This window comes from Pristiophorus japonicus, chromosome 16 (genome assembly GCF_044704955.1).
Source record: "Pristiophorus japonicus isolate sPriJap1 chromosome 16, sPriJap1.hap1, whole genome shotgun sequence".
In the NCBI taxonomy this organism is placed as follows: Eukaryota; Metazoa; Chordata; class Chondrichthyes; family Pristiophoridae; genus Pristiophorus; species Pristiophorus japonicus.
Window position 1 is genome coordinate 137,750,591 of NC_091992.1, and position 25,151 is coordinate 137,775,741.

Consider the following 25,151-nt stretch of genomic DNA (forward strand, 5'->3'; position numbering starts at 1 on the left):
CAACCAGTTCTCAATCCACGTCAGCACACTACCCCCAATCCCATGTGCTTTAACTTTGCACATTAATCTCTTGTGTGGGACCTTGTCGAAAGCCTTCTGAAAGTCCAAATTCACCACAGCAACTGGTTCTCCCTTGTCCACTCTACTGGAAACATCCTCAAAAAATGCCAGAAGATTTGTCAAGCATGATTTCCCTTTCATAAATCCATGCTGACTTGGACCCATCATGTCACCTCTTTCCAAATGCGCTGCTATGACATCCTTAATAATTGATTCCATCATTTTACCCACTGCCGATGTCAGGCTGACCGGCCTATAATTCCCTGTTTTCTCTCTCCCTCTTTTTTTTTTTTTAAAAAGTGGGGTTACATTGGCTACCTTCCACTCCATAGGAACTGATCCAGAGTCTATGGAATATTGGAAAATGACTGTCAATGCATCCGCTATTTCTAAGGCCATCTCCTTAAGTACTCTGGGATGCAGTCCATCAGGCCCTGGGGATTTATCGGCCTTTCAATCCCATCAATCCCTTCAATCTTATTAATTTCTCCAGTACTATTTATTTTCTAATTTCTTTAAGTTCCATAGTATTTCTGGATTTTTTGTGTCTTCTTCCATGAAGACCGACAAAGTATTTGTGATGCAAATATTTTGTACCTGTCTTCACAGTAAAAGACACAAAAAACATTCCAAAAATAATGGGGAACCAAAGCTCTAGAGGGAATGAGGAACAAGAAATCAGTATAAGTAAAGACATAATACTGGCGAAATTAATAGGACTAAGTGGCAACAAATCCCCAGGACCGGATGACCTGCATCTTCGGGTTTTAAAAGAGGTAGCTGCAGAGATAGTGGATGCACTGGCATTACCTTCCAGAATTCCCTAGATTCTCAAATAGTCGCCAAGGATTAAGTCCCCGCTAATCAAGAAAGGAAGAAGGGGAAAAAAACGGGGAAATATTAGCTTGACATTATTAGGCAAAATGTTAGAATCATTAGAGACGTGGTAACAGGGCACTTAGAAAATCGCAAGATGATTAGGCAGAGTCAACATGGTTCATGAAAGAGAAAATGTGTTTGACAAATAAGAACATAAGGTGCCACAGGGATCAGTACTGGGGCCTCAACTAATAATCATAGAATAAGGAGCCGCCTACTTAAAACAGAGATGAGGAGAAATTTCTTCTATGAGGGTTGTTAATCTGTGGAATTCACTGCCTCAGAGAGCTGTAGAAGCTGGGACATTGAATACATTTAGGACAGAAATAGACAATTTCTTAAACGATAAGGGGATAAGGGATTATGGGGAGCAGGTGGAGCTGAGTCCATGATCAGATCAACCATGATCGTACTGAATGGCGGAGCAGGCTTGAAGGGCCTTATAGCCTACTCCTATCTCTAATGTTCTTATGGTGTCATACCACCCAGGCCGACAGCACCAGAGAGTCGGGAGCAATCAATTGCTTCTGAATCTGAAGATGGGTCTTTAGAACCCCCAACTTCTCCAGAATCCCACACATGGCGCTGCCATTATCACGCAGCCCCCACCCCCAAACAGCAGCAGCGCTCAAGGTGCCCTACTGCACAACACCGTGGTCCCAACGCTGGGGAGGGTGTTTTACTTGTTAATCAGAAATTGTTGATTGATGGGGGGAGGGGGGGGGGGGGGAGGTGGTGTTGTGGGCATTTGTAGTTTTTAATGTTTTCACTGGTTGCTGTTGGTGGTTTTGTTAAAATTATGTATCTCATTTCATTTAAAAATAATTTATTAATTTATTTTGTTTCAAATATTTACATTTTTCAATGTTCACATTTTATTAAAAAATGTATTCAACTTAACCATTCTTCTGCAGTGTCTCACTCACTTTTACAAAATGAGGAGTAACAATCATTAAAACGGTTGCAAACAATGGCCAGGCAAGGATGAAACATAACTCTCACCGTTCAAGCAAAGTGTTCATTTATGAGCTGCTGGCGTAACAGTTTTGCAGTTGCGTAAGTACCACGGGGCTTCTCCTGCAGGGTGGGGGTGGCATGGGCTCATCGCCAGGCTGCTCAACCTCCGTCTCCTCCCCTCTTGAGGTGGTCCTGCAGTCCTCTGGAAAATCCTGTCCCCTCATGATGGCCAAGTTGTGCAACATGCAACACACCACAATGAACTCAGCGACCTACTCAGGGTGGTATTGTAATCTGCCTCCAGAGTGGTCCAGGCACTGGAAGCGCTGCTTCAGCACTCCAATTGTCTTTGACAATATTGCGTGTGGCTATATGCCTGTTATTGTAACGATGCTCGGCATCTGTCTGGGGTTTACGGAGGGGTGGGGGGGGGGGGGGGGGGGGGTCACGAGCCAGGTGGCGAGGCTGTATCCTTTGTCCCCCAGCATCCAGCCGTGACCTTGCGGCTGACTCTAAACAGGTCAGATACAGTCCTCTCACGCAAGATGTGCGCATCATGGATGCTCCCTGAAAAATTGGAATTTACTGCCATGATTATTTGCTTGTGGTCGACAATGAGCTGCACATTCAGGGAGTGGAATCCCTTTCGGTTCCAGTACACCCCTGGCTACTCTAAAGGTGCTCGCAGGGCGATGTGCGTAGAGTGTATGGCACCCTGGACCTTGGGTAAGTTTGCTATTCTTGAAAAATACAAAGCCCTCTCACTCTCTGCCTCCCTGGTCATTGGGAAGTTTATGAAGTTCATCCTGTGTACGTAAAGCACTTCAGTTACCTGGTGAATGCAGCGATGAGTGGCGTGCTGAGAGATGCAGCATATGTTAGCAGCTGATGCCTGAAAGGAGCCCGATGCATAGAAGGAAAGTGCCGCAGTCACTGTCACCTCAACGGGCAGTGCAGTCCTGATGGTGCTGGCAGGCTGTAGGTGTCCCTTAATGAGCTGACATATCTCACTGATGACCTCTTTTTGGAAGCGCAGCCTTCTAACACACTATCGGACAGGTGCAGGTACCACTTATTCCTGTAAGCGTGTTGGGGGCAAGGCCTCCTCCTCAGCAGTCAGCAACCTCTGACTGAACAGCATTTGTGCCCAATGAACCTTCTTCCAGCTCTATTCCACAGCATGCAAGTAGTCAGCAATATTGGCAGAGAAATTACAGACCCCATTCCTTTTAATGTCCCAAACTGTCATCAAAATTCTTCAATTGTCCTCAAACAACCACAAATGTACTGTAAATTGACCACAATGTGCTCAGATAATCTGCAATATATTCAAACACCCTTAAATACCAATCAAAAATGGCTTTTATGCTCCTACCAGCTTGAAACAGCCTTTTCTTCAAGTTCCTCCGATTTAAAAAATGGCGTCCATACCGCTGGGTTAAGGTCAGGTGAGTGGAGCTTTTTCTGGACAGTATTTTAGTCAAGCGGTAAAAATGGGCGATTTGCTGAATTTACCACTGACAGCAATTTTGGGCGTTGCACAAGAAATGACATCAGAATCCATTTTTTTTTTTAAATGAGCGGGTGGTATAGTTTACCGCTGCCGATATATGGGCAGTAAATGAGCAGAATGTTGCTGAATTTCTAGCCCCATGTCCCTAATGATTCTAGCATTTTGCCTACTACTGATGTCAGGCTAACTGGCCTATATTTCCCCGTTTTTTTCTTTTTCTCCTTTCTTAATTAGCGGGATTATGTTTGCTCACTTCCAATCCTTGGGGACTATTCGAGAATCTAAGAAATTCTGGAAGGTTAATGCCAGTGCATCCACTATCTCTAAAGCTATCTTTCAAAACCCTAGGATGCAGATCATCCGGTCCTGGGGATTTGTCGCCACTTAGTCCCATTAATTTCGCCAGTATTATGTCTTTACTTATACTGATTTCTTGTTCCTCATTCCCTCTAGAGCTTTGATTCCCCATTATTTTTGGAATGTTTTTGTCTTCTATCGTGAAGACAGGTACAAAGTATTTGTTTAATGTCTGACATGTCCTTATTGCCCATTATAATTTCTTCTGTCTCTGCCTCGAACGGGCTCAAGTTTACTTTCACTAATCTCTTCCTATTTACATATCTAGAGAAACATTTACAAATTGTTTATGTCTCTTGCTAATTTACTCATTCTTTTTTCTCTTTCATCAATTTCTTGGTCCTCCTTTGCTGAATTCTAAAATTCTCCCGATCCTCAGGCTTACTGCTATTTTTGGCAACATTATAAGCCTCTTCCTTTGATCTAATACTATCTTTAACTTCTCTTATTAGCCACGGTTGGACCACTTTTCCCATGGGAGTTTTGCGTCTTAAAGGAATGTATATTTGATGTAAATTGTGTATTAATTGTTTAAATGCTGGCCATTACTTGTCTTCCATCATACCTTTTAATGTAGTTGGACCATTTCTTCTGTAAGGTTTTTATTCCAAGAGAATGTGTATTCATTATGACATTTAAAAAAAAATCTTTGCCATTGCTCATCTACAGTCATATCTTTTCATCTAGTTTCCCAACCTACCTCAGCCAACTCGCCTCATACCCACTTAGTTTGCTTTGTTCAGATTTAAGACCCTGGTTCTAGACGTAACTAAATCACTCTCAAACTCAATATAAACTATATTATATATAAACTATAGACCAGTTAGCCTAACATCTATGGTTGGGAAAATGTTGAGTCCATTATTCATCATAGGCAGTCCCTCGAAAATCGAGGAAGACTTGCTTCCACTCTAAAAGTGAGTTCTCAGGTGACTGAAAAGTCCAATATGGGAATTACAGTCACAGATGGGACAGTCGTTGGAGGAAAGGGCGGGTGGGGAGTTTGGTTTGCCGCACACTCCTTCCCCTGCCTGCCCTTGGCAACAAGACTAGAGGTGCTCAGCGCCCTTATGGATGCTCTTCCTCCACTTAGGGCGGTATTTGGCCAGGAACTCCCAGGTGTCGGTGGGGATGTTGCACTTTAGCAAAGAAGCTTTGAGGATGTCCTTGAAACGTTTCCTCGGCCCACCTGCGGCTCACTTGCCATGTAGCCAGAGTAGAACGCTTGCTTTGGGAGTCTTGTGTCGGGCATGCGATGTGGTCTGCCCGTCCATTATTAAAGAAGCAGTAGCAGGACATTTGGAAAAGCATAATTCAGTCAGGCAGAGTCAGCATGGATTTATGAAGGGGAAGTCATGTTTGACAAATTTGCTGGAGTTCTTTGAGGATATAACGAACAGGATGGATAACAGGGAACCAGAAGGCATTTGACAAGGTGTCACATAAAAGGTTACTGCACAAGATAAAAGTTCACGGGGTTGGGGGCAAGATATTAGCATGGATAGAGGATTGGCTAACAGAAAATAGTGTCCGGATAAATGATTAATTCTCGGGTTGGCAATCTGTAACTAGTGGGGTGCTGCAGGTATCAGTGCTGGGACCCCAACTATTTACAATCTATATTCACGACTTGGATGAAGGGACCGAGTGTAACGTGGCCAAATTTGCTGACAATACAAAGATGGGAGGAAAAGCAATGTGTGAGGAGGACACAAAAAATCTGCAAAAGACATACAGGCTGGGAGAGTGGGCAAAAATTTGGCAGATGGAGTATAATGTTGGAAAGTGTGAGGTTATGCACTTTGGCAGAAAAATTATTTTTTACATGGAGAAAAATTGCAAAGTGCTGCAAGTACAGCGGGACCTGGGGGTACTTGTGCATGAAACACAAAAGATTAGTATGCAGGTACAGCAAGTGATCAGGAAGGTCAATGGAATTTTGGCTTTTATTGCAAAGGGGATGGAGTATAAAAGCAGGAAAGTCTTGCTAGTTATACAGGGCATTGGTGAGGCCACACCTAGAATACTGCGTGCAGTTTTGGTTTCCATATTTAAGAAAGGATATACTTGCTTTGGAGGCAGTTCAGAGAAGGTTCACTAGGTTGATTCCAGAGATGAGCGGGTTGACTTATGAGGAAAGGTTGAGTAGGTTGGGCCTCTACATTGAAATTCAGATGAATGAGAGGTGATCTTATCGAAATGTATAAGATAATGAGGACTCCTGACAAGGTGGATTCAGAGAGGATGTTTCCACTGATAGGCCCCCTAGTTCGAGTCTCCCCTAATCTTAGAATAAGGGGACACCCATTTAAAACTGAGATGAGAAGGAATTTCTTCTCAGAGGGTTGTAAATCTGTGGAATTCGCTGCCTCAGAGAGCTGCAGAAGTCACTGAATAAATGAGAAAGATAGACAGTTTCTTAACCGATAAGGGAATAAGGGGTTATGGGGAGCAGGCAGCGAAGTGGACCGGAGTCCATGATCAGATCAGCCATGATCGTATTAAATGGTGGAGCAGGCTCGAGGGGCTGGATGGTCTACTCCTGTTTCTTATGTTCTGATAAAATATGATCACTGCTCCCCAGAAGATCCTTTACTACAAAGTTATTAACCCAGTCTCATTGAACAATTCTAGATCTAACATAGCCTGTCCCCTAGTTGGTTCATTGATATACTGATCTAGAATGCATTCCATGAACTCGTCCTCCAAGCTATGTTTGCCAATTTGTTTGCCCAGTCTATATGAAAATTACTCTCGCTACATGCACCTCTAATTTCCTGATTTATACTGTTAGGGGGCATATAGAAACATAGAAAGTAGGTGCAGGAGTAGGCCATTCGGCCCTTTGAGCCTGCACCACCATTCATTATCATGGCTGATCATGCAACTTCAGTACCCCATTCCTGCTTTCTCTCCATACCCGTTGATCCCTTTAGCCATAAGGGCCACATCTAACTCCCCTTTGAATATATCTAACGAACTGGCCTCAACAACGTTGTGGTAGAGAATTCCACAGGTTCACAATTCTGAGTGAAGAAGTTTTTCCTCATCTTGGTCCTAAATGGCTTACCCCTTATCCTTAAGACTGTGACCCCTGGTTCTGGACTTCCCCAACATTGGGAACATTCTTTCTGCATCTAGCCTGCCCAATCCCATCAGAATTGTGTGTGTTTCTATAAGATCCCCTCTTCATTCTTCTAAATTCCAGTGAATACAAGCCTAGTCAATCCAGTCTTTCAGTCCTGCCATCCTGGGAATCAGTCTGGTGAACCTTCGCTGCACTCCCTCAATAACAAGAATGTCCTTCCTCAGATTAGGAGACCAAAACTGCACACAATACTCAAGGTGTGGTGTCACCAAGGCCTTGTACAACTGCAGTAAGACCTCCCTGCTCCTATACTCAAATCCCTTCGTTAGGAAGGCCAGCATACCATTTGCTTTCTTTACTGCCTGCTGTACCTGCATGCCTACCTTCAAAAACTGATGTACCATGACACTCAGGTCTCGTTGCACCTCCCCTTTTACTAATCTGTCACCATTCAGATAATAATCTGCCTTCCTGTTTTTGCCACCAAAGTGGATAACTTCACACTTATCCACATTATACTGCATCTGCCATGCATTTGCCCATTCACCTAACCTGTCCAAGTCCCCCTGCAGCCTCCTAGCATCCTTCTCGCAGCTCGCACTGCCACCCAGCTTAGTGTCATCTGCAAGCTTGGAGATATTACACTCAATTCCTTCGCCTAATTCATAAACTACTCCCACCAGTTTTTTCTGCCTTTTGTTCCTTCGCTCCGCCCAAAGTTATTCTACATCTTGTTTTTCCAAGCCAAGATCCTTTCCCTCTACTGTCTTATCCAATCCTTTATCAGGGATACCCACCCCCACCCATCCCTCATTAGTTTAAAGCCCTATCTACTGCCCTAGTTATTTTATTCGCCAGGACACTGGTTCCAGTCTGGTTTAAGTGGAGCCGGAGCCAGTCCCAACAGAACAGCTCGCTCACTCCCCAGTACTGGTTCCAATGTCCCATGAATCGAAATCGCTGCCTCCCACACCACTCTTTCAGCCACGCATTTAACCTTCTGATCTGCTTGGCTCTGTGCCAATTTCCACGTGGCTCAGGTAACAATCCAGAGATTATTATTGGAGATTCTGCATTTTAATTTGGACCCTTGCTCCTCAAGTTACAAAGATCACCTGCACAGATGCCCACACAGCAGAGGATTCTGCACAAACAGAGCGAGAGGGGAAAGTGTGATGGAGGAAAAAGAAATACTGATGGAGAATAATAAAACAAAAGTGATTTTAGCAAGTAACCAAGTAGGTGAACACCTGGGAGAGGTGGGAGTTAGTAATGCTCCAGGCCCCATTGGAGAAAACAATATGATACGCACAAGAAACTTACAGCATTTGGGCCCATACACCGCACCAAGTCACGAGGCATCAGCGAGCGGTCTTCTAGTTTCAGCTATAAAGGAAAAACAAAGGAAGAAACTCACTGCACTGATCGGGTGTAAGTGAATCTGTAGATTAATCCATACTGCACTGCAGGAATAACTGAATAAAGGCTACGATTACATTTCAAGCCAATAAAACTGACCAAAACAATACACCACCTTTGAGCTGCTGTCAATGATAACCAATGGAATTTTTTTTAAACTATTTTTAGTTCACGGGGTGTGCGCATCACTGGCATGGCCAGCATTTATTGCCATCCATAACTACCCTCGAGAAGGTGGGTACAGTAATGCCAAACCCACCATTTCAAATCATGAGACAAACAAGTTTGGGAAGAAATCACGAGTTGCTATTTTTTTTAAAAACACAACCAATATAGATTGAGAGTTTTTATTATAAACCTCGTTGGTGGCTTTAGTTAATCGCCAACAGGCCACAGCTCTCGACAAAAACTATATTACTGCATCTGAAAATGCTTCACAAAAAACTATTAAAATCCCAGCCGTTCTCACCAGCCTTCAGCTGCTACCCAACACAATCAGCACACAACACAGTCCCTGCAGCTGCCAACCAACGAATGAAAAACACCTTCCCATGGAGACAGGAGGCGCGACCATTATCGGCAGAGGTGGCCCGTGTGCCTCTCGCTTCCGAGGCCCCACTTCCTCGGTCCCAATTGCCTGTGGCTCGAAGCGCCAGATAGCACGCACCAAGGAGCAGTGCAGTGCCGACCCGTTTGGCTGTGGCCACCTCACTTGCACTCTGCTCCTTCCAGGGCTGCTGTCCGGCTCCGGCTCTACTAACCAGCTAATGCACGGTGCGTACAGGCTGAGAGGCCGGCAAACATGAGCAGGGCTGCTGCGTTTACCATAACTTGTACTGCCAGGCCAAGGAGATGGTGGCCGAAGGAAGAAAAACCAGGTGAACAGTTGGGTTTTAACAGCAACGGCACTGGAAGTGGAGCTCAAATTGCTGTTTGGATGGTGAAAGCAAGAGTGTGCAGGTACTGGTCATATTATTGGCGGACGCCCTGAAATCGTAAAAATAATCACGCCTTAAATTGGGAAATTGCAGAGTTGCTGTTTATTTTCATTCAAAATCGCGTGTCTCGCTTTGCAACTCTGAATATCACACACCAAGCAGCTATACTAAGCATTTATCTAAAGTGATTAATTATGTGTAATGCAAGTGTAACAGCAAACATTACAGATCAGTGCCGTGGAAAAGATGGAGCATTCACTCCAGATAACGATAGAAGTGAACTGGTAATAAAAACGTAACCTCTACTTTACCCTAAAGCATAAACACTACATATTCTCATCCCAGAATCAGTCTTTGAACAAAGTTGACAAGCTGTTGGTAAACACCAATTGAAACGAATATATTACAAGCAGAAAAACTCATTCTGAGTGAGTGATGAGCAGTTGCTGCCTTCGGACTTGAAAATAAGCATTTTACGCAATGAACTGATCACCACCTGGGCAACAAGTAAATATTCAGAGGCAGAGAGGAGTCAGGAGCAACAGAAACTGACAACTGTTGTAGACAAGGAAAGGAAAGCAGAGAGGAGCAGGAAACTTTGTACATCTGAATCTGTGATGGGTTCAAGATTAGAGATGCAGGGAGGGGAGCCAGAAGCAACGGCGTAGCAGTGTGGACCAGGGGAACAAAGAAAAAAAAACAGAATAGGTGAGTAGCATTGGTTGGAGATTCAGTTATAACAGGGATAGACGGCCTTTTTGCAGCATGGGCCACGAGTCCCAAATGGTGATATGCCAGGATGTAGGACGTAACGGAACGGGTGGAAAACCTTCAGAAAGGACTCGACAGGGTACGCGCTGCGGGTGGATGTTTTCCCTGGCAGGGAATTTAGAACTGGAGGTTACAACCTCAGATGAGGAGGAAATTTCTTCATTCAAAGGGTAGTGAATCTTTGGAATTTTGTATTCCAGAGAGCTGTGGATGCTCAGACTCCTCGGTATGTCCTGTCCCACCAGGACAGACCCACCTGTGGTGTAGGCACAGTGGTATACAGTCAGGAGGGAGGGAGTGGCCCTGGGAGTCCTCAACATTGACTCCGGATCCCATGAGGTCTCATGGCTTCAGGTCAAGCATGGGCAAGGAAACTTCCTGCTGGTTACCACCTACTGCCCTCCCTCAACTGATGAATCAGTACTCCTCCACATTGAACACCACTTGGAGGAAACACTGAGGGGAGCAAGGGCACAGAATGCACTCTGGGTGGGGGACTTTAATGTTCATCACTGAGAGTGGCTCGGTAGCACCACTACTGATCAAGCTGGCCGAGTCCACTAGGGAAAAACTTACTTGACCCCGTCCTCGCCAATCTATCTGTGCAGTGACCACCGCACAGTCCTTGTGGAGGTGAAGTCTCGTGTTCACACTGAGGACACCCTCCATCGTGTTGTGTGGCACTACCACCATGCTAAATACGATAGAATCAGAACAGATCTAGCAGCTCAAAACTGGGCATCCATGAGGCGATGTGGGCCATCAGCAGCAGCAGAATTGTATTCCATCACAATGTGTAACCTCATGGCCTGGCCTATCTCTCACTCTACCATTATAAAGCCAGGGGACTAACACTGGTTCAATGAGGAGTGTAGAAGAGCATGCCAGGAGCAGCACCAGGTGTACCTAGAAATGAGGTGCCAACCTGGGGAAGCTGCAACAGCAGGACTACATGCATGCTAAGCAGCAGAAGCAGCATGGTATACACAGCTAAACAATCTCTCAACCAACGGATCAGATCAAAGCTCTGCAGTCCTGCCACATCCAGTCATAAATGGTGGTGGACCATGACACAATTAACAGGAGGAGAAGAGTCCATGATCATTCTCATCCTCAATGATGGCGGAGCCCAGTATGCGAGTGCAAAAGACAAGAATGAAGTGTTTGCAACCATCTTCAGTCAGAAGTGCTGAGTGGATGATCCATATCGACCTCCTCCCGAGATTCCCACCATCACAGAAGCCAAGTCTTCAGTTAATTCGATTCACTCCACGTGATATCAAGAAATGGCTGGGTGCACTGGATACAGCAAAGGCTATATGGGCCCCGACAACACCCCAGCTGTCGTGCTGAAGACTTGCGCTCCAGAACTAGCCACGCCTCTAGCAAAGTTGTTCCAGTACAACTACAACACTGGCATCTACCAACAATGTGCACAATTGCCCAGATATGTCCTGTCCACAAATGTAGGACAAATCAAATTCGGCCAATCAACCCATCAAACTACTTAGTTATCAGCAAATTGATGGAAGCATTATCAACAGTACTATCAAGTGGCACTTACTTACAAACAACATGTTCACCGATGCTCAGGTTGGGTTTCAGTTCCAGATCTCATTAGAGACCTGATCCAAATATGAAAAAAAGAGCTGAATTCCAGAGGTGAGGCGAGAGTGACTGCCCTTGACATCAAGGAGCCCTAGTAAAATGGGAATCAGGGGGGGAAACTCTCCATTAGCTGGAGTCACATCTAGCATAAGGAAGATGGTTCTGGTTGTTAGAGGTCAATCATCTCAGCCCCAGGACATTGCTGCTAGAGTTCCTCAGGGCAGTGCCATAGGCTCAACCATCTTCAGCTGCTTCATCAATGACCTCCCCTCCAGAAGTGGGGATGTTCGCTGATGATTGCAGTGTTCAGTTCCATTCGCAATCCTCAGATAATGAAGCAGTCCATGCCCACATGCAGCAGGCTTGGACTGATAAATGGGTAGTAACATTTGTGTCACACAAGTGCCAGGCAAAGAACACCAAGAGAGTCTAGCCACCTCCCCTTGAAATTCAACAGGATTACCATCACCAAATCTCCACCAACATCCTGGGGTTACCATTCATCAGAAACTTAACTGAACCAGCCACAAATACTGTAGCTACAAGAGCAGCAGTGGCGGTATAAAGGAGCAGTGCCCGAGAGTGGGGACAGAGCAGCAGCGGCGAGGGGAAAAAACACAAGTAGCCACAGGATAGCTGGTAACGGATTTTTTATTTTGCTATTCAGGTATGGGGCTGGTGAGTATCACTGTTTTATGCCTGTTTGTCTTTAGTCTTTAAGGGCAGAGGGGTATAATACATACTTTAGTTAATTAATCTAGTAAATAAGAGACATGGCAGGGCAGTTCAGTCCGGAGGAATGCACATCAGGTGCCATGTGGGAAGTCCTGGATGCTTCTCGTGCCCTTGACAATCACGTGTGCAGGAAGTGTCGCCAGCTATAGCATTTTGAGATCCGTGTTTCAGAGCTTGAGCGGCAGCTGGAGTCACTGCAGTGCATTCATGAAGCTGAGAACTTTGTGGATAGCATGTTTCTACAGGTGGTCACCCTGCAGCTTAAGAATGTGCAGGCAGAGAGAGAATGAGTGACCACCAGACAGAAGACGAGGTAGTGCAGGAGTCCCCTGGGTGCATCTCGCTCTCCAATTGGTATTCAGTTGAGTACTGGTGGGGGGCTATGGTTCCTCTGGGGAGTGCAGCCAGAACCAAGTCCACGGCACCATGGATAGCTCAGCTGCACCGGGGGGGGGGGGGGGGGGGGGGGGGGGGTGAAAAGAGAGAAACGTGGAAGAGCAATAGTGGTAGCATATTCGATAGTTAGGGGAGCAGACAGGCGTTTCTGCAGCCGCAGATACAATTCCAGGATGGTATGTTGCCTCCCTGGTGCCAAGATCAAGGATGTCACTGAGCAGCTGCAGAACATTCTGAGGGGAGAAGGTGAACAGCCAGAGGTCGTGGTTCATATCGGTACCAACATAGAAAATAGGTGCAGTAGGCGGTCATTCGGCCCTTCGAGCCTGCACCACCATTCAATAAGATCATGGCTGATCATTCACCTCAGTACCCCTTTCTTGCTTTCTCTCCATACCCCTTGATCCCTTTAGCCGTCAGGGCCATATCTAACTCCCTCTTGAATATATCGAACAAACTGGCATTAACAACTCTCTGCGGTAGAGAATTCAAGGTTAAAAACTCTGAGTGAAGAAGTTTCTCCTCATCTCGGTCCTAAATGGCTTACCCCTTATCCTTAGACTGTAACCCCTGGTTCTGGACTTCCCACGACATAGGTAGAAAGAGGGATGAAGTCCTGCAGGCAAATTTTAGGGAACTAGATTAAAAAACGAGAGGTCAAAAGGTAGTAATCTCCGGATTACTCCAGGTGCTAGTGAGTACAGAAATAGGAGGATACAGCAGATGAATGCGTGGCTGGAGAGATGGTGGGCTTTAGATTCCTGAGCCATTGGGACAGTTTCTGGGGAAGGTGGGACCTGTACAAGCTGGGCGGTTTACACCTCAACAGAGCTGGGACCAATATCCTCACGGGGGTGGTTTGCTAGAGTTGTTGGGGAGGGTTTAAACTAGCTTGGCAGGGGGATGGCAACCTGAGAGTAGATTCAGAAGTGGGGGGTGGGGGGGGGGGGGGGAAAGCAAAGGAATTGGAATGCAGGAAATTAGAACGTGAATTTGGAAGGCGGAGGAAAAGGCTAGAAAATAGGTAACAAGGGAGTTTGGCAGTGCTAAATGGTATATACAACCGTGAGGGATTATGGAATGTCGTCCTCAAAGATTTGTCACCATCCTCCACGATGACATGCAAGCCGTGATTCTTGCCAACGGATCCACCAGACAATACAAGCGCAGACCAGGGTCAAGCAAAGCTGTGTCATCGCACTGACACTCTTCTCTATGTTCCTCGCTGCAAAGTTTCATCTCACCTTTAACAAGCTCCCCACTGGAGTGGAGTTAATCTGCACGACATGCAGGAAATTGTTCAACCTCTGACGCCTCCAGTCCAGATCCAACGTTGCTCCAACCTCCGTCATTGAATTATAATGCGCAGATGACGCTTGTGTTTGTGCACACTCCGAGTCCGAACTCCAAACCATCGTTGACACCTTCATTGAAGCGTACGAGAGTCTGGGTCTTACATTAAACATCAATAAGACAAAGGTTCTCTCCCAACCTGGCCCCACCACACAGTACTGCTCCCCCACAATCAAGATCCATGACGAGACCTTGGACAATGTGGACCACATCATATACCTTAGGAGCCTACTATCAGCAAGGACAGACACCGCCTTCAGTGTGGCAGTGCAGCCTTCGGTCGCCTGAGGAAGAGAGTTCGAAGACCAGGATCTCAAACCTGGCACCAAGCTCATGGTCTACAGAGCAGTAGTGATATCCGCCTTCCCATATGATTGAAAGACAGGCACCTCAAAGCACTGAAGTGCCACCAACGCTGCCTCCGCAAAATCTTGCAAATCCATTGGCAGGATAGGTGCACCAATGTCAGCGTTCGCTCTCAGGCCAACATCCCCAGCATCGAGGCACTGACCACGCTCGATCAGCTCCGATGGATGGGCCACATCGTCCGCATGCCCGACACTATGGCTCCTGAAACAAGCGCTCTACTCCGAGCTACGTCATGGCAAGCGAGTCCCAGGAGGGCAGTGTAAATGCTTCATGGACTTCCTCAAAGCCTCCTTGAAAAAATTTAACATCCCCGACTATTGGAAATTTCTGGCCCAAGACCGCTCAAAGTGGAGGAGAAGCATCCAAGAAGGCTCCGAACACTTCCAGAGTCTCTTCGCCGGGAGCAAGCGGAAGCCAAGTACAAACAGAGGAAGGAGCGTACGACAAATCAAGCACCCGACCCACCTGTCCCTCCAGCCACTGTCTGCCCCATCTGTGACAGAGACTGTAGATCCCGCATTGGTCTCATCAGTCATCTGAGAACTCATTTTAGTGTGGAAGCAAGTCATCCTCAACTCCAGGGACGGCCCAAGAAGAAACTTCAAAGCAATAAATAAAGGAAAGATAGATTACGAAGGTAAACTTGCGCAAAACATAAAAACGGATAGTAAAAGCTTTTACAGATATATAAAACGGAAAAGTGTGACTAAAGTAAATGTTGGTCCCTTAGAAGATGAGAAGGGGGATTTAATAATGGGAAATGTGGAAATGGCTGAGACCTTAAACAATTATTTTGCTTCGGTCTTCACAGTGGAAGACACAAAAACCATGCCAGAAATTGCTGGTCACAGGAATGTGGGAAGGGAGGACCTTGAGACAATCACTATCACTAGGGGGGTAGTGCTGGACAGGCTAATGGGACTCAAGGTAGACAAGTCCCCTGGTCCTGATGAAATGCATCCCAGGGTATTAAAAGAGATGGCGGAAGTTATAGCAGATGCATTCGTTATAATCTACCAAAATTCTCTGGACTCTGGGGAGGTACTAGCGGATTGGAAAGCAGCTAATGTAACGCCTCTGTTTAAAAAAGGGGGCAGACAAAAGGCAGGTAACTATAGGCCGGTTAGTTTAACATCTGTAGTGGAGAAAAATGCTTGAAACCATCATTAAGGAAGAAATAGCGGGACATCTAGATAGGAATAGTGCAATCAAGCAGACGCAGCGTGGATTCATGAAGGGGAAATCATGTTTAACTAATTTACTGGAATTCTTTGAGGATATAACGAGCGTGGTGGATAGAGGGGTACCGATGGATGCGATGTATTTAGATTTTCAAAAGGCATTCGATAAGGTGCCACACAAAAGGTTGCTGCAGAAGATAAAGGTACACGGAGTCAGAGGAAATGTATTAGCATGGATCGAGAATTGGCTGGCTAACAGAAAGCAGAGAGTCGGGATAAATGGGTCCTTTTCGGGTTGGAAATCGGTGGTTAGTGGTGTGCCACAGGGATCGGTGCTGGGACCACAACTGTTTACAATATACATAGATGACCTGGAAGAGGGGACAGAGTGTAGTGTAACAAAATTTGCACATGACACAAAGATTAGTGGGAAAGCGGGTTGTGTAGAGGACACAGAGAGGCTGCAAAGAGATTTAGATAGGTTAAGCGAATGGGCTAAGGTTTGGCAGATAGAATACAATGTCGGAAAATGTGAGGTCATCCACCTTGGGGGGGGGAGGGGGGGGGGGGAACAGTAACAGGAAATATTATTTGAATGGGGAGAAATTACAACATGCTGAGGTGCAGAGGGACCTGGGGGTCCTTGTGCATGAATCCCAAAAAGTTAGTTTGCAGGTGCAGCAGGTAATCAGGAAGGTGAATGGAATGTTGGCCTTCATTGCGAGAGGGATGGAGTACAAAAGCAGGGAGGTCCTTCTGCAACTGTATAGGGTATTGGTGAGGCCGCACCTGGAGTACTGCGTGCAGTTTTGGTCGCCTTACTTAAGGAAGGATATACTGGCTTTGGAGGGGGGACAGAGACGATTCACTAGGTTGATTCCGGAGATGAGGGGGTTACCTTATGATGATAGATTGAGTAGACTGGGTCTTTACTCGTTGGGGTTCAGAAGGATGAGGGGTGATCTTATAGAAATATTTAAAATAATGAAAGGGATAGACAAGATTGAGGCAGAAAGGTTGTTTCCACTGGTCGGGGAGACTAGAACTAGGGGGCACAGCCTCAAAATACGGGGGAGCCAATTTAAAACAGAGTTGAGAAGGAATTTCTTCACCCAGAGGGTTGTGAATCTGTGGAATTCTCTGCCCAAGGAAGCAGTTGAGGCTAGCTCATTGAATGTATTCAAATCACAGATAGATAGATTTTTAACCAATAAGGGAATTAAGGGTTACGGGGAGCGGGCGGGTAAGTGGAGCTGAGTCCACGGCCAGATCAGCCATGATCTTGTTGAATGGCAGAGCAGGCTCGAGGGGCTAGATGGCCTACTCCTGTTCCTAATTCTTATGTTCTTATGAGTCTAGGGAATAATGTAGATGAGCTGAGAGCACAGATAGACACTTGGAAGTATGATATTATAGCTGAGACACAGCTGAAAGGGCAGGCATAGCAGCTCAACATTCCTGGTTACAGGGTTTTCAGACAGGATAGACAGGGGATAAAAAAGAAGGGGGGGGTCGCAGTACAGGTTTAGCGTCTGGAATTCAGAATGTTCCGGAATCCAGACAATCCGTGGCAGGGTCGTCTGGAATCTGGAAAAAATTGCGAAATCCGAACCCACTCGGCAGGCCCGACACCCTCCCACTCGGCCACCGAACCTCGGGCCCCCACCTCACCTCACCTCACCTCGCCTCGTCCCAGGCGTTTCCAGATTCGGGACGTCAGAAAGACATTCCGAAATCCGGGACGGCCTCGATCCCGAGGTTTCCGGATTTTGGACACTATCTGTATTGATTAAAGAAACAATTACAGCTGTGAGAAGAGATGATGTTTGAAGGATCATCAAATGAGGCCACATGGGTTAAATTCAAGAACAAAAAAGGGGCAATCACATTGTTGGGAGTGTACAATTTAGACCCCCAGGGTGGAGGAGGTATCGAGTTAGGAACTTCCCAAGGTGAGTAAATGAACTGGTACGGAGTGGGATTCTGTCAAATTGCTTGTACAATAATCCTTCAGGTGTGTGTGATGTAAAAATTGAGTCCCTCAGGCCGGTTCGGCGCCAGCCCCGAGCAGAATGTTTCACAGCACTGCCGGAACACTCCACCCCAGTGTCTTCCTTGTGGCCGGTGGGCCCAGAAGAGTCAGCGGGCCCCGGGAGGTCTCAGAAGAGCCGGTAGGCACAGAATAGCCAGCGGACCCCGCACCAGCTCGCACCTACCCCGGGCCGAAAGGACCCTGCACCTGTCGTCTCTGCCGAGTCCCATCGGGGCCCGCCGACGCCAATCAACTCCGCGGGGTCCGCTGGCTATTCTGGGCCGACCGGCTCTTCTGGGCCCACCAGCCACAAGGAAGACGCTGGAGTGGAGTGTTCCGGTAGTACTGTGAAATATTCTGGCCGGGGCTAGTGCAGAACCGGCTCAAGGGACTCAATTCTTAAACTATTAATCAACTTTTAAACTTCTTAAACAATTCTGGAAAACTTTTAAATTTTCAATCAACTTGGAGAACTTTTTTTTTCTATAACTTTTAATCAACTCAATCTATTTATTACATCTTCAATCAACTTGTGAAGTATTTTTTTTTTAATAATTTGGAAATACTTTTAAACTCCAACTTTTAAAACAGCGGACAGCTGACCTTCCCAATGCCTGCCCCCCAACCAAGCCTCAGGCATCTACCATCAATGGTGCCGAGCTTGCGGCCAACATCTCACCGTAGGCAATGAGGCTTAAACAGCTGTGCCTGGTCTCCAGTTCCTCGTTAAAAGAACTCACGCACAGGCATCTTCCACTTCGCTAATATGAAGTTCTGGACCTGGAACGTCAGGACCCTCATGGACAATTCCAACAGCACAGGCTGGAACGCTGCACCGCCAAAGTTGCCCGGGAACTTGGACGTTTTGACATTGGCATTGCCGCCCTAAACGAGACCCAGCGGGCAGGGGAAGGTCATCTCAAAGAACGTGGAGGTTACACCTTTTTCTCGAAAGGAAAACCAGAGGAAGGCCACCTTCATGGAGTCGGCTTCACCGTCAAAAATGAACTGGTCGACCGACTCAAAGACTCCCCCTGCAGAGTTAATGAACGCCTCATTACTCTTCGCCTTACCCTATCCCAGAACCAATGTGCCAGTCATCAGTGCAAATGCCCCAACACTCGATGCAATGGATGAGGCTAAAGAGGGTTTTTATTCCAACCGCGAGACATCCCTGTCCCTCGTCCCTACAAGCGACATATTGATCCTCCTAGGTGACTTTAATGCCTGGGTCGGCAAGGACACAGCCCTCTGGTGAGGCGTGATTGGCAGAGAGGGGGTAGGGAAAGCCAACTCCAGCGGTACTCTACTCCTGACAAAATGTCTAGAACATGAACTCCTCATTAACACCCTGTTCCGCCAGAGGGACAAATACAAGGCATCGTGGCAACACCCTCGCTCCAAACAGTGGCACCTGCTTGACTACGTCATTGTCCGAGCCAGGGATCGCAAGGATGTGCGCATCACCTGCACCATGACAGAAGCTGACGACTGCTGGACGGACCATCGTCTAATCCGATCCATCATCAACATAAACATAGCCCCAAAACAGAGGGGACAGCAGAAGCAGTGCCTCAAAAAAGTTAATGCCGAGGCACTTAAAGACCGAGCTAAGAGAGCCTTATACAGCCAGTGCCTCACAGCTAATCTGGCGTGCCTTGATGACCCTGAGATGCTGAATGCCCACAGTGCTTGGTCTGCCGTCCAGGTCTCCATAACCAGTCCCTGTGAAGAGACACTTGGTTACTCAACCAGAAAACATCAGGACTGGTTTGATGAAAATGATCAGGAGATCCAAGAACTAATAGATCGTAAGCGCAGAGCATTTCTGAGCCTCAAGCAACAACCCAACTCGGGAGCTGAAAAGCAACGTTACAGACGGCTCAAGGCTGAGGTCCAACAAAAAACCCGGGACCTAAAGAACAGATGGTGGATGGAGAAAGTACAGGAGATACAACAACTGGCCAACAGCCACGATATGCGAGGATTCTTCATTGCAGTCAAGGCCACCTACGGTCCAAACTCCCAAGGCCCCACCCCCACTCCTGGCCAAGAACAGGGAAACACTCATCAAGAACACCGAGGCCGTCAGGGCCCGCTGGAAGGAGCACTTTGAAGAGCTCCTCAATCGAGACTCTGCCTTTCACTCGAATGTACTCAACTCCATATCGCAGCATATGACCCGCCACCACCTCAGTGAAACCCCAACGCTGCACAAGGTAGGTAAAGCCATAAAACAGCTCAAGAACAACAACGCTACGGGTGCGGATGGAATTCCTGCTGAGGCGCTAAGGTATGGCAGAGAGGCACTGTTGGCGCGGATACATGACCTCATCTCTCTCATTTGGAGGGAGGAGAGCAAGCCGGGAGATCTCAGAGATGTCGTGATCGTGACCATCTTTAAAAAGGGGGACAAGTCCGACTGCAGCAACTACAGCGGAATCTCCCTGCTATCAGCCACTGGGAAGGTTGTCGCTAGGGTTCTCCTCAACCGTCTTTTGTCTGTAGCCAAGGAGTTCCTCCCGGAATCACAGTGTGGAATTCGTCCCCTACGGGACACAACGGACATGATCTTGACAGTTGCAGGAAAAATGCAGGGAGCAGCGCCAGCCCTTATACGGAGGTTGCGGATGGCATCAAACAGGAAATTAGGGATGCGTGCAATAAAGGTACAGCAGTTATCATGGGTGACTTTAATCTACATATTGATTGGGCTAAACAAACTGGTAGCAATACGGTGGAGGAGGATTTCCTGGAGTGTATAAAGGATGGTTTTCTAGACCAATATGTCGAGGAACCAACTAGAGAGCTGGCCATCCTAAACTGGGTGATGTGTAATGAGGGGGGATTAATTAGCAATCTTGTTGTGCGAGGCCCCTTGGGGAAGAGTGACCATAATATGGTAGAATTCTTCATTTAAGGTGGAGAGTGACACAATTAATTCAGAGACTAGAGTCCTGAACTTAAAAAAAGGTAACTTCGACAGTATGAGACGTGAATTGGCTAGGATAGACTGGCAAATGATACTTAAAGGGTTGAAGATGGATAGGCAATGGCAGACATTTAAAGATCTCATGGATGAACTACAACAATTGTACATCCCTGTCTGGCGTAAAAATAAAACGGGGAAAGTGGCTCAAAAGTGGCTACCAAGGAAAATTAGGGATGGTGTTAAATCCAAGGAAGAGGCATATAAATTGGCCAAAAAAAGCAGCAAACCTGAGGACTGGGAGAAATTTAGAATTCAGCAGAGGAGGAAAAAGGGTTTAATTATGAGGGGGAAAATATATGAGTGTAAGCTTGCAGAGAACATAAAAACTGACTGCAAAAGCTTCTACAGATACATGAAGAAAAAGATTAGAGAAGACAAATGTTGGCCCTTACAGTCAGAATCAGGTGAATTTATAATGGTGAACAAAGAAATGGCAGACCAATTGAACAAATACTTTGGTTCGGTCTTCACTAAGGAACACACAAATAACCTTCCGGAAATACTAGGGGACCAAGGGTCTAGCAAGAAGGAGGAACTAAAGGAAATCCTTGTTAGTCAGGAAATGGTGTTAGGGAAAATGATGGGATTGAAGGCCGATATATCCCCAGGGCCTGATAGTCTGCATCCCAGAGTACTTAAGGAAGTGGCCCTAGAAATAGTGGATGCATTGGTGGTCATTTTCCAACATTCTGTAGACACTGGATCAGTTTCGATGGACTGGAGGGTAGTTAATGTAACCCCACTTTTTAAAAAAAAGGAGGGAGAGAGAAAACAGGGGATTATAGACCAGTCAGCCTGGTATCGGTGGTGGGGAAAATGTTGGATAGCAGCGCATTTGGAAAGCAGTGACAGAATCGGTCCAAGTCAGCATGGATTTATGAAAGGGAAATCATGCTCGACAAATCTTCTATAATTTTTTTGAGGATGTAACTAGTAGAGCGGACAAGGGGGGGGGGGGGGGGGGCAGTGGATGTGGTGTATTTAGACTTTCAAAAGGCTTTTGACAAGGTCCCACACAAGAGATTAGTGTGCAAGATTAAAGCACATGTTATTGGGGGTAATGTACTGACGTGGATAGAGAACTGGTTGGCAGACAGGAAGCAAAGAGTAGGAATAAACGGGTCCTTTTCAGAATGGCAGGCAGTGACTAGTGTGGTACCGCAAGGTTCAGTGCTGGGATCCCAGCTATTTACAATATACATTAATGATTTAGACAAAGGAATTGAATGTAATATCTCCAAGTTTGCAGATACACTAAGCTGGGTGGCAGTGTGAGCTGTAAGGAGGATGCTAAGAGGCTGCAGGGTGACTTGGACAGGTTAGGTGAGTGGGCAAATACATGGCAGATGCAGTATAATGTGGATAAATGAGAGGTTATCCACTTTGGTGGTAAAAACAGGAAGGCAGATTATCTGAATGGTGACAGATTAGTAAAAGGGGAGGTGCAACGAGACCTGAGCGTCATGGTACATCAGTCATTGAAGGTTGGCACACAGGTACAGCAGGCAGCGAAGGCGGCAAATGGCATGTTGGCCTTCATAGCGAGAGGATTTGAGTATAGGAGCAGGGAGGTCTTACTACAGTTGTACAGGGCCCTGGTGATGCCACACCTTGAATATTGTGTATAGTTTTGGTCTCCTAATCTGAGGAAGGACATTCTTGCTATTGAGGGAGTGCAGCGAAGGTTCACCCGACTGATTCCCAGGATGGCAGGACTGACAGAAGAAAGACTGGATTGACTAGGCTTATATTCAATGGAATTTAGAAGGAGAGGGGATCTCATAGAAACATAAAATTCTGACAGGATTGGACAGGTTAGATGCAGGAAGAATGTTCCCGATGTTGGGGAAGTCCAGAACCAGGGGTCACAGTCTAAGGATAAGGGGTAGGCCATTTAGGACCAATGAGAAGAAACTTCTTCACTCAGAATTGTTAACCTGTGGAATTCTCTACCACAGAAAGTTGTTGAGGCCAGTTCATTAGATATATTCAAAAGGGAGTTAGATGTGGCCCTTATGGCTAAAGGGATTAAGGGGTATGGTGAGAAAGCAGGAATGGGGTATTGAAGTGCATGATCAGCCATGATCATATTGAATGGTGGTGCAGGCCCGAAGGGCCGAATGGCCTATTTTTTATATTTCTATGTTGAAACATGGCCTTTTTCAATCTTACAAAGGCCTTTGACACTGTCAACTGTGAGGGCTTATGGAGCGTCCGCCTCTATTTTGGATGCCCCCAAAAGTTTGTCAACATCCTTCACCTGCTCCACGACGACATGCAGGCTGTGATCATAGAAACATAGAAACATAGAAAATAGGTGCAGGAGCAGGCCATTCAGCCCTTCTAGCCTGCACCGCCATTCAATGAGTTCATGGCTGAACATGAAACTTCAGTACCCCCTTCCTGCTTTCTCGCCATACCCCCTGATCCCCCTAGTAGTAAGGACTTCATCTAACTCCCTTTTGAATATATTTAGTGAATTGGCCTCAACTACTTTCTGTGGTAGAGAATTCCACAGGTTCACCACTCTCTGGGTGAAGAAGTTTCTCCTCATCTCTGTCCTAAATGGCTTACCCCTTATCCTCAGACTGTGACCCCTTGTTCTGGACTTCCCCAACATTGGGAACATTCTTCCTGCATCTAACCTGTCTAAACCCGTCAGAATTTTAAACGTTTCTATGAGGTCCCCTCTCACTCTTCTGAACTCCAGTGAATACAAGCGCAGTTGATCCAGTCTTTCTTGATAGGTCAGTCCCGCCATCCCGGGAATCAGTCTGGTGAAGCTTCGCTGCACTCCCTCAATAGCAAGAATGTCCTTCCTCAAGTTAGGAGACCAAAACTGTACACAATACTCCAGGTGTGGCCTCACCAAGGCCCTGTACAACTGTAGCAACACCTCCCTGCCCCTGTATTCAAATCCCCTCGCTATGAAGGCCAACATGCCATTTGCTTTCTTAACCGCCTGCTGTACCTGCATGCTAACCTTCAATGACTGATGTACCATGACACCCAGGTCTCGTTGCACCTTCCTTTTCCTAATCTGTCACCATTCAGATAATAGTCTGTCTCTCTGTTTTTACCACCAAAGTGGATAACCTCACATTTATCCACATTATACTTCATCTGCCATGCATTTGCCCACTCACCTAACCTATCCAAGTCACTCTGCAGCCTAATAGCATCCTCCTCGCAGCTCACACTGCCACCCAACTTAGTGTCATCCGCAAATTTGGAGATACTGCATTTAGTCCCCTCGTCTAAATCATTAATGCACAATGTAAACAGCTGGGGCCCCAGCACAGAACCTTGCGGCACCCCACTAGTCACTGCCTGCCATTCTGAAAAGTACCCGTTTACTCCTACTCTTTGCTTCCTGTCTGACAACCAGTTCTCAATCCACGTCAGCACACTACCCCCAATCCCATGTGCTTTAACTTTGCACATTAATCTCTTGTGTGGGACCTTGTCGAAAGCCTTCTGAAAGTCCAAATATACCACATCAACTGGTTCTCCCTTGTCCACTCTACTGGAAACATCCTCAAAAAATTCCAGAAGATTTGTCAAGCATGATTTCCCTTTCACAAATCCATGCTGACTTGGACCTATCATGTCACCATTTTCCAGATGCACTGCTATGACATCCTTAATAATTGATTCCATCATTTTACCCACTACTGAGGTCAGGCTGACCGGTCTATAATTCCCTGTTTTCTCTCTCCCTCCTTTTTTAAAAAGTGGGGTTACATTGGCTACCCTCCACTCCATAGGAACTGATCCAGAGTCAATGGAATGTTGGAAAATCCTTACAAGCAGCTCCATTACAGACCCAATCCACGTCCGGACCGGGGTCAAACAGGGCTGCGTCATCGCTACAACCCTCCTCAATCTTCCTCACTGTCATGCTCCACCTCACAATCAACAAGCTCCCCGCTGAAGTGGAACAAAACTACAGAACCAGTGGGAAGCTGTTTAACCTACGCCACCTCCAGGCCAGGTCCAAGATCACCCCAACCTCTGTCGTTGAGCTGCAGTACTCGGATGATGCCTGCGTCTGCGCAGATTCTGAAGCTGAACTCCAGGATATCGGTCGATGTATTCACCGAGGCATATGAAAGCATGGGCCTTACGCTTAACATCCTTAAGACACAGGTCCTCGCCGCACAGCACGGCCCCCCCAGTCATCAAGATTCATGGCGCGGCCCTCCACAACGTGGACCACTTCCCATACCTTGGGAGCCTTTTATCAACAAAGGCAAACATTGATGGAGATTCAACATCGCCTCCAGTTCAGCCTTTGGCCGCCTGAGGAAGAGAGTATTCGAAGACCAGGCCCTCAAATCTACCACCAAGCTCATGGTCTGCAGGGCTGTAGTAATTCCCACCCTCCTGTATGGATCAGAGGCATGGAAGATGTACAGAAGACACCTCAAGTCGCTGGAGATATATCACCAACGATGTCTCTGCAAGATCCTGCAAATCCCCTGGGAGGACAGGCGCACTAAC

General features: G+C 46.6%; 1 protein-coding gene across 2 annotated transcripts in view; it reads right to left on the minus strand.

The window, feature by feature from the left end:
• ube2o (ubiquitin conjugating enzyme E2 O) overlaps window positions 1-25,151 on the minus strand; it is a 161,874-nt gene that overhangs the window by 110,769 nt on the left and 25,954 nt on the right. For both annotated transcript variants that reach the window (XR_011587339.1, XM_070857977.1), the window contains exon 2: window positions 8,178-8,240. Coding sequence is in view for 1 of the 2 variants with exons in the window: in XM_070857977.1 (XP_070714078.1) it covers window positions 8,178-8,240 (63 nt within the window). In the remaining variant the exon portion in view is untranslated. The remainder of the gene's footprint in view (window positions 1-8,177; window positions 8,241-25,151) is intronic.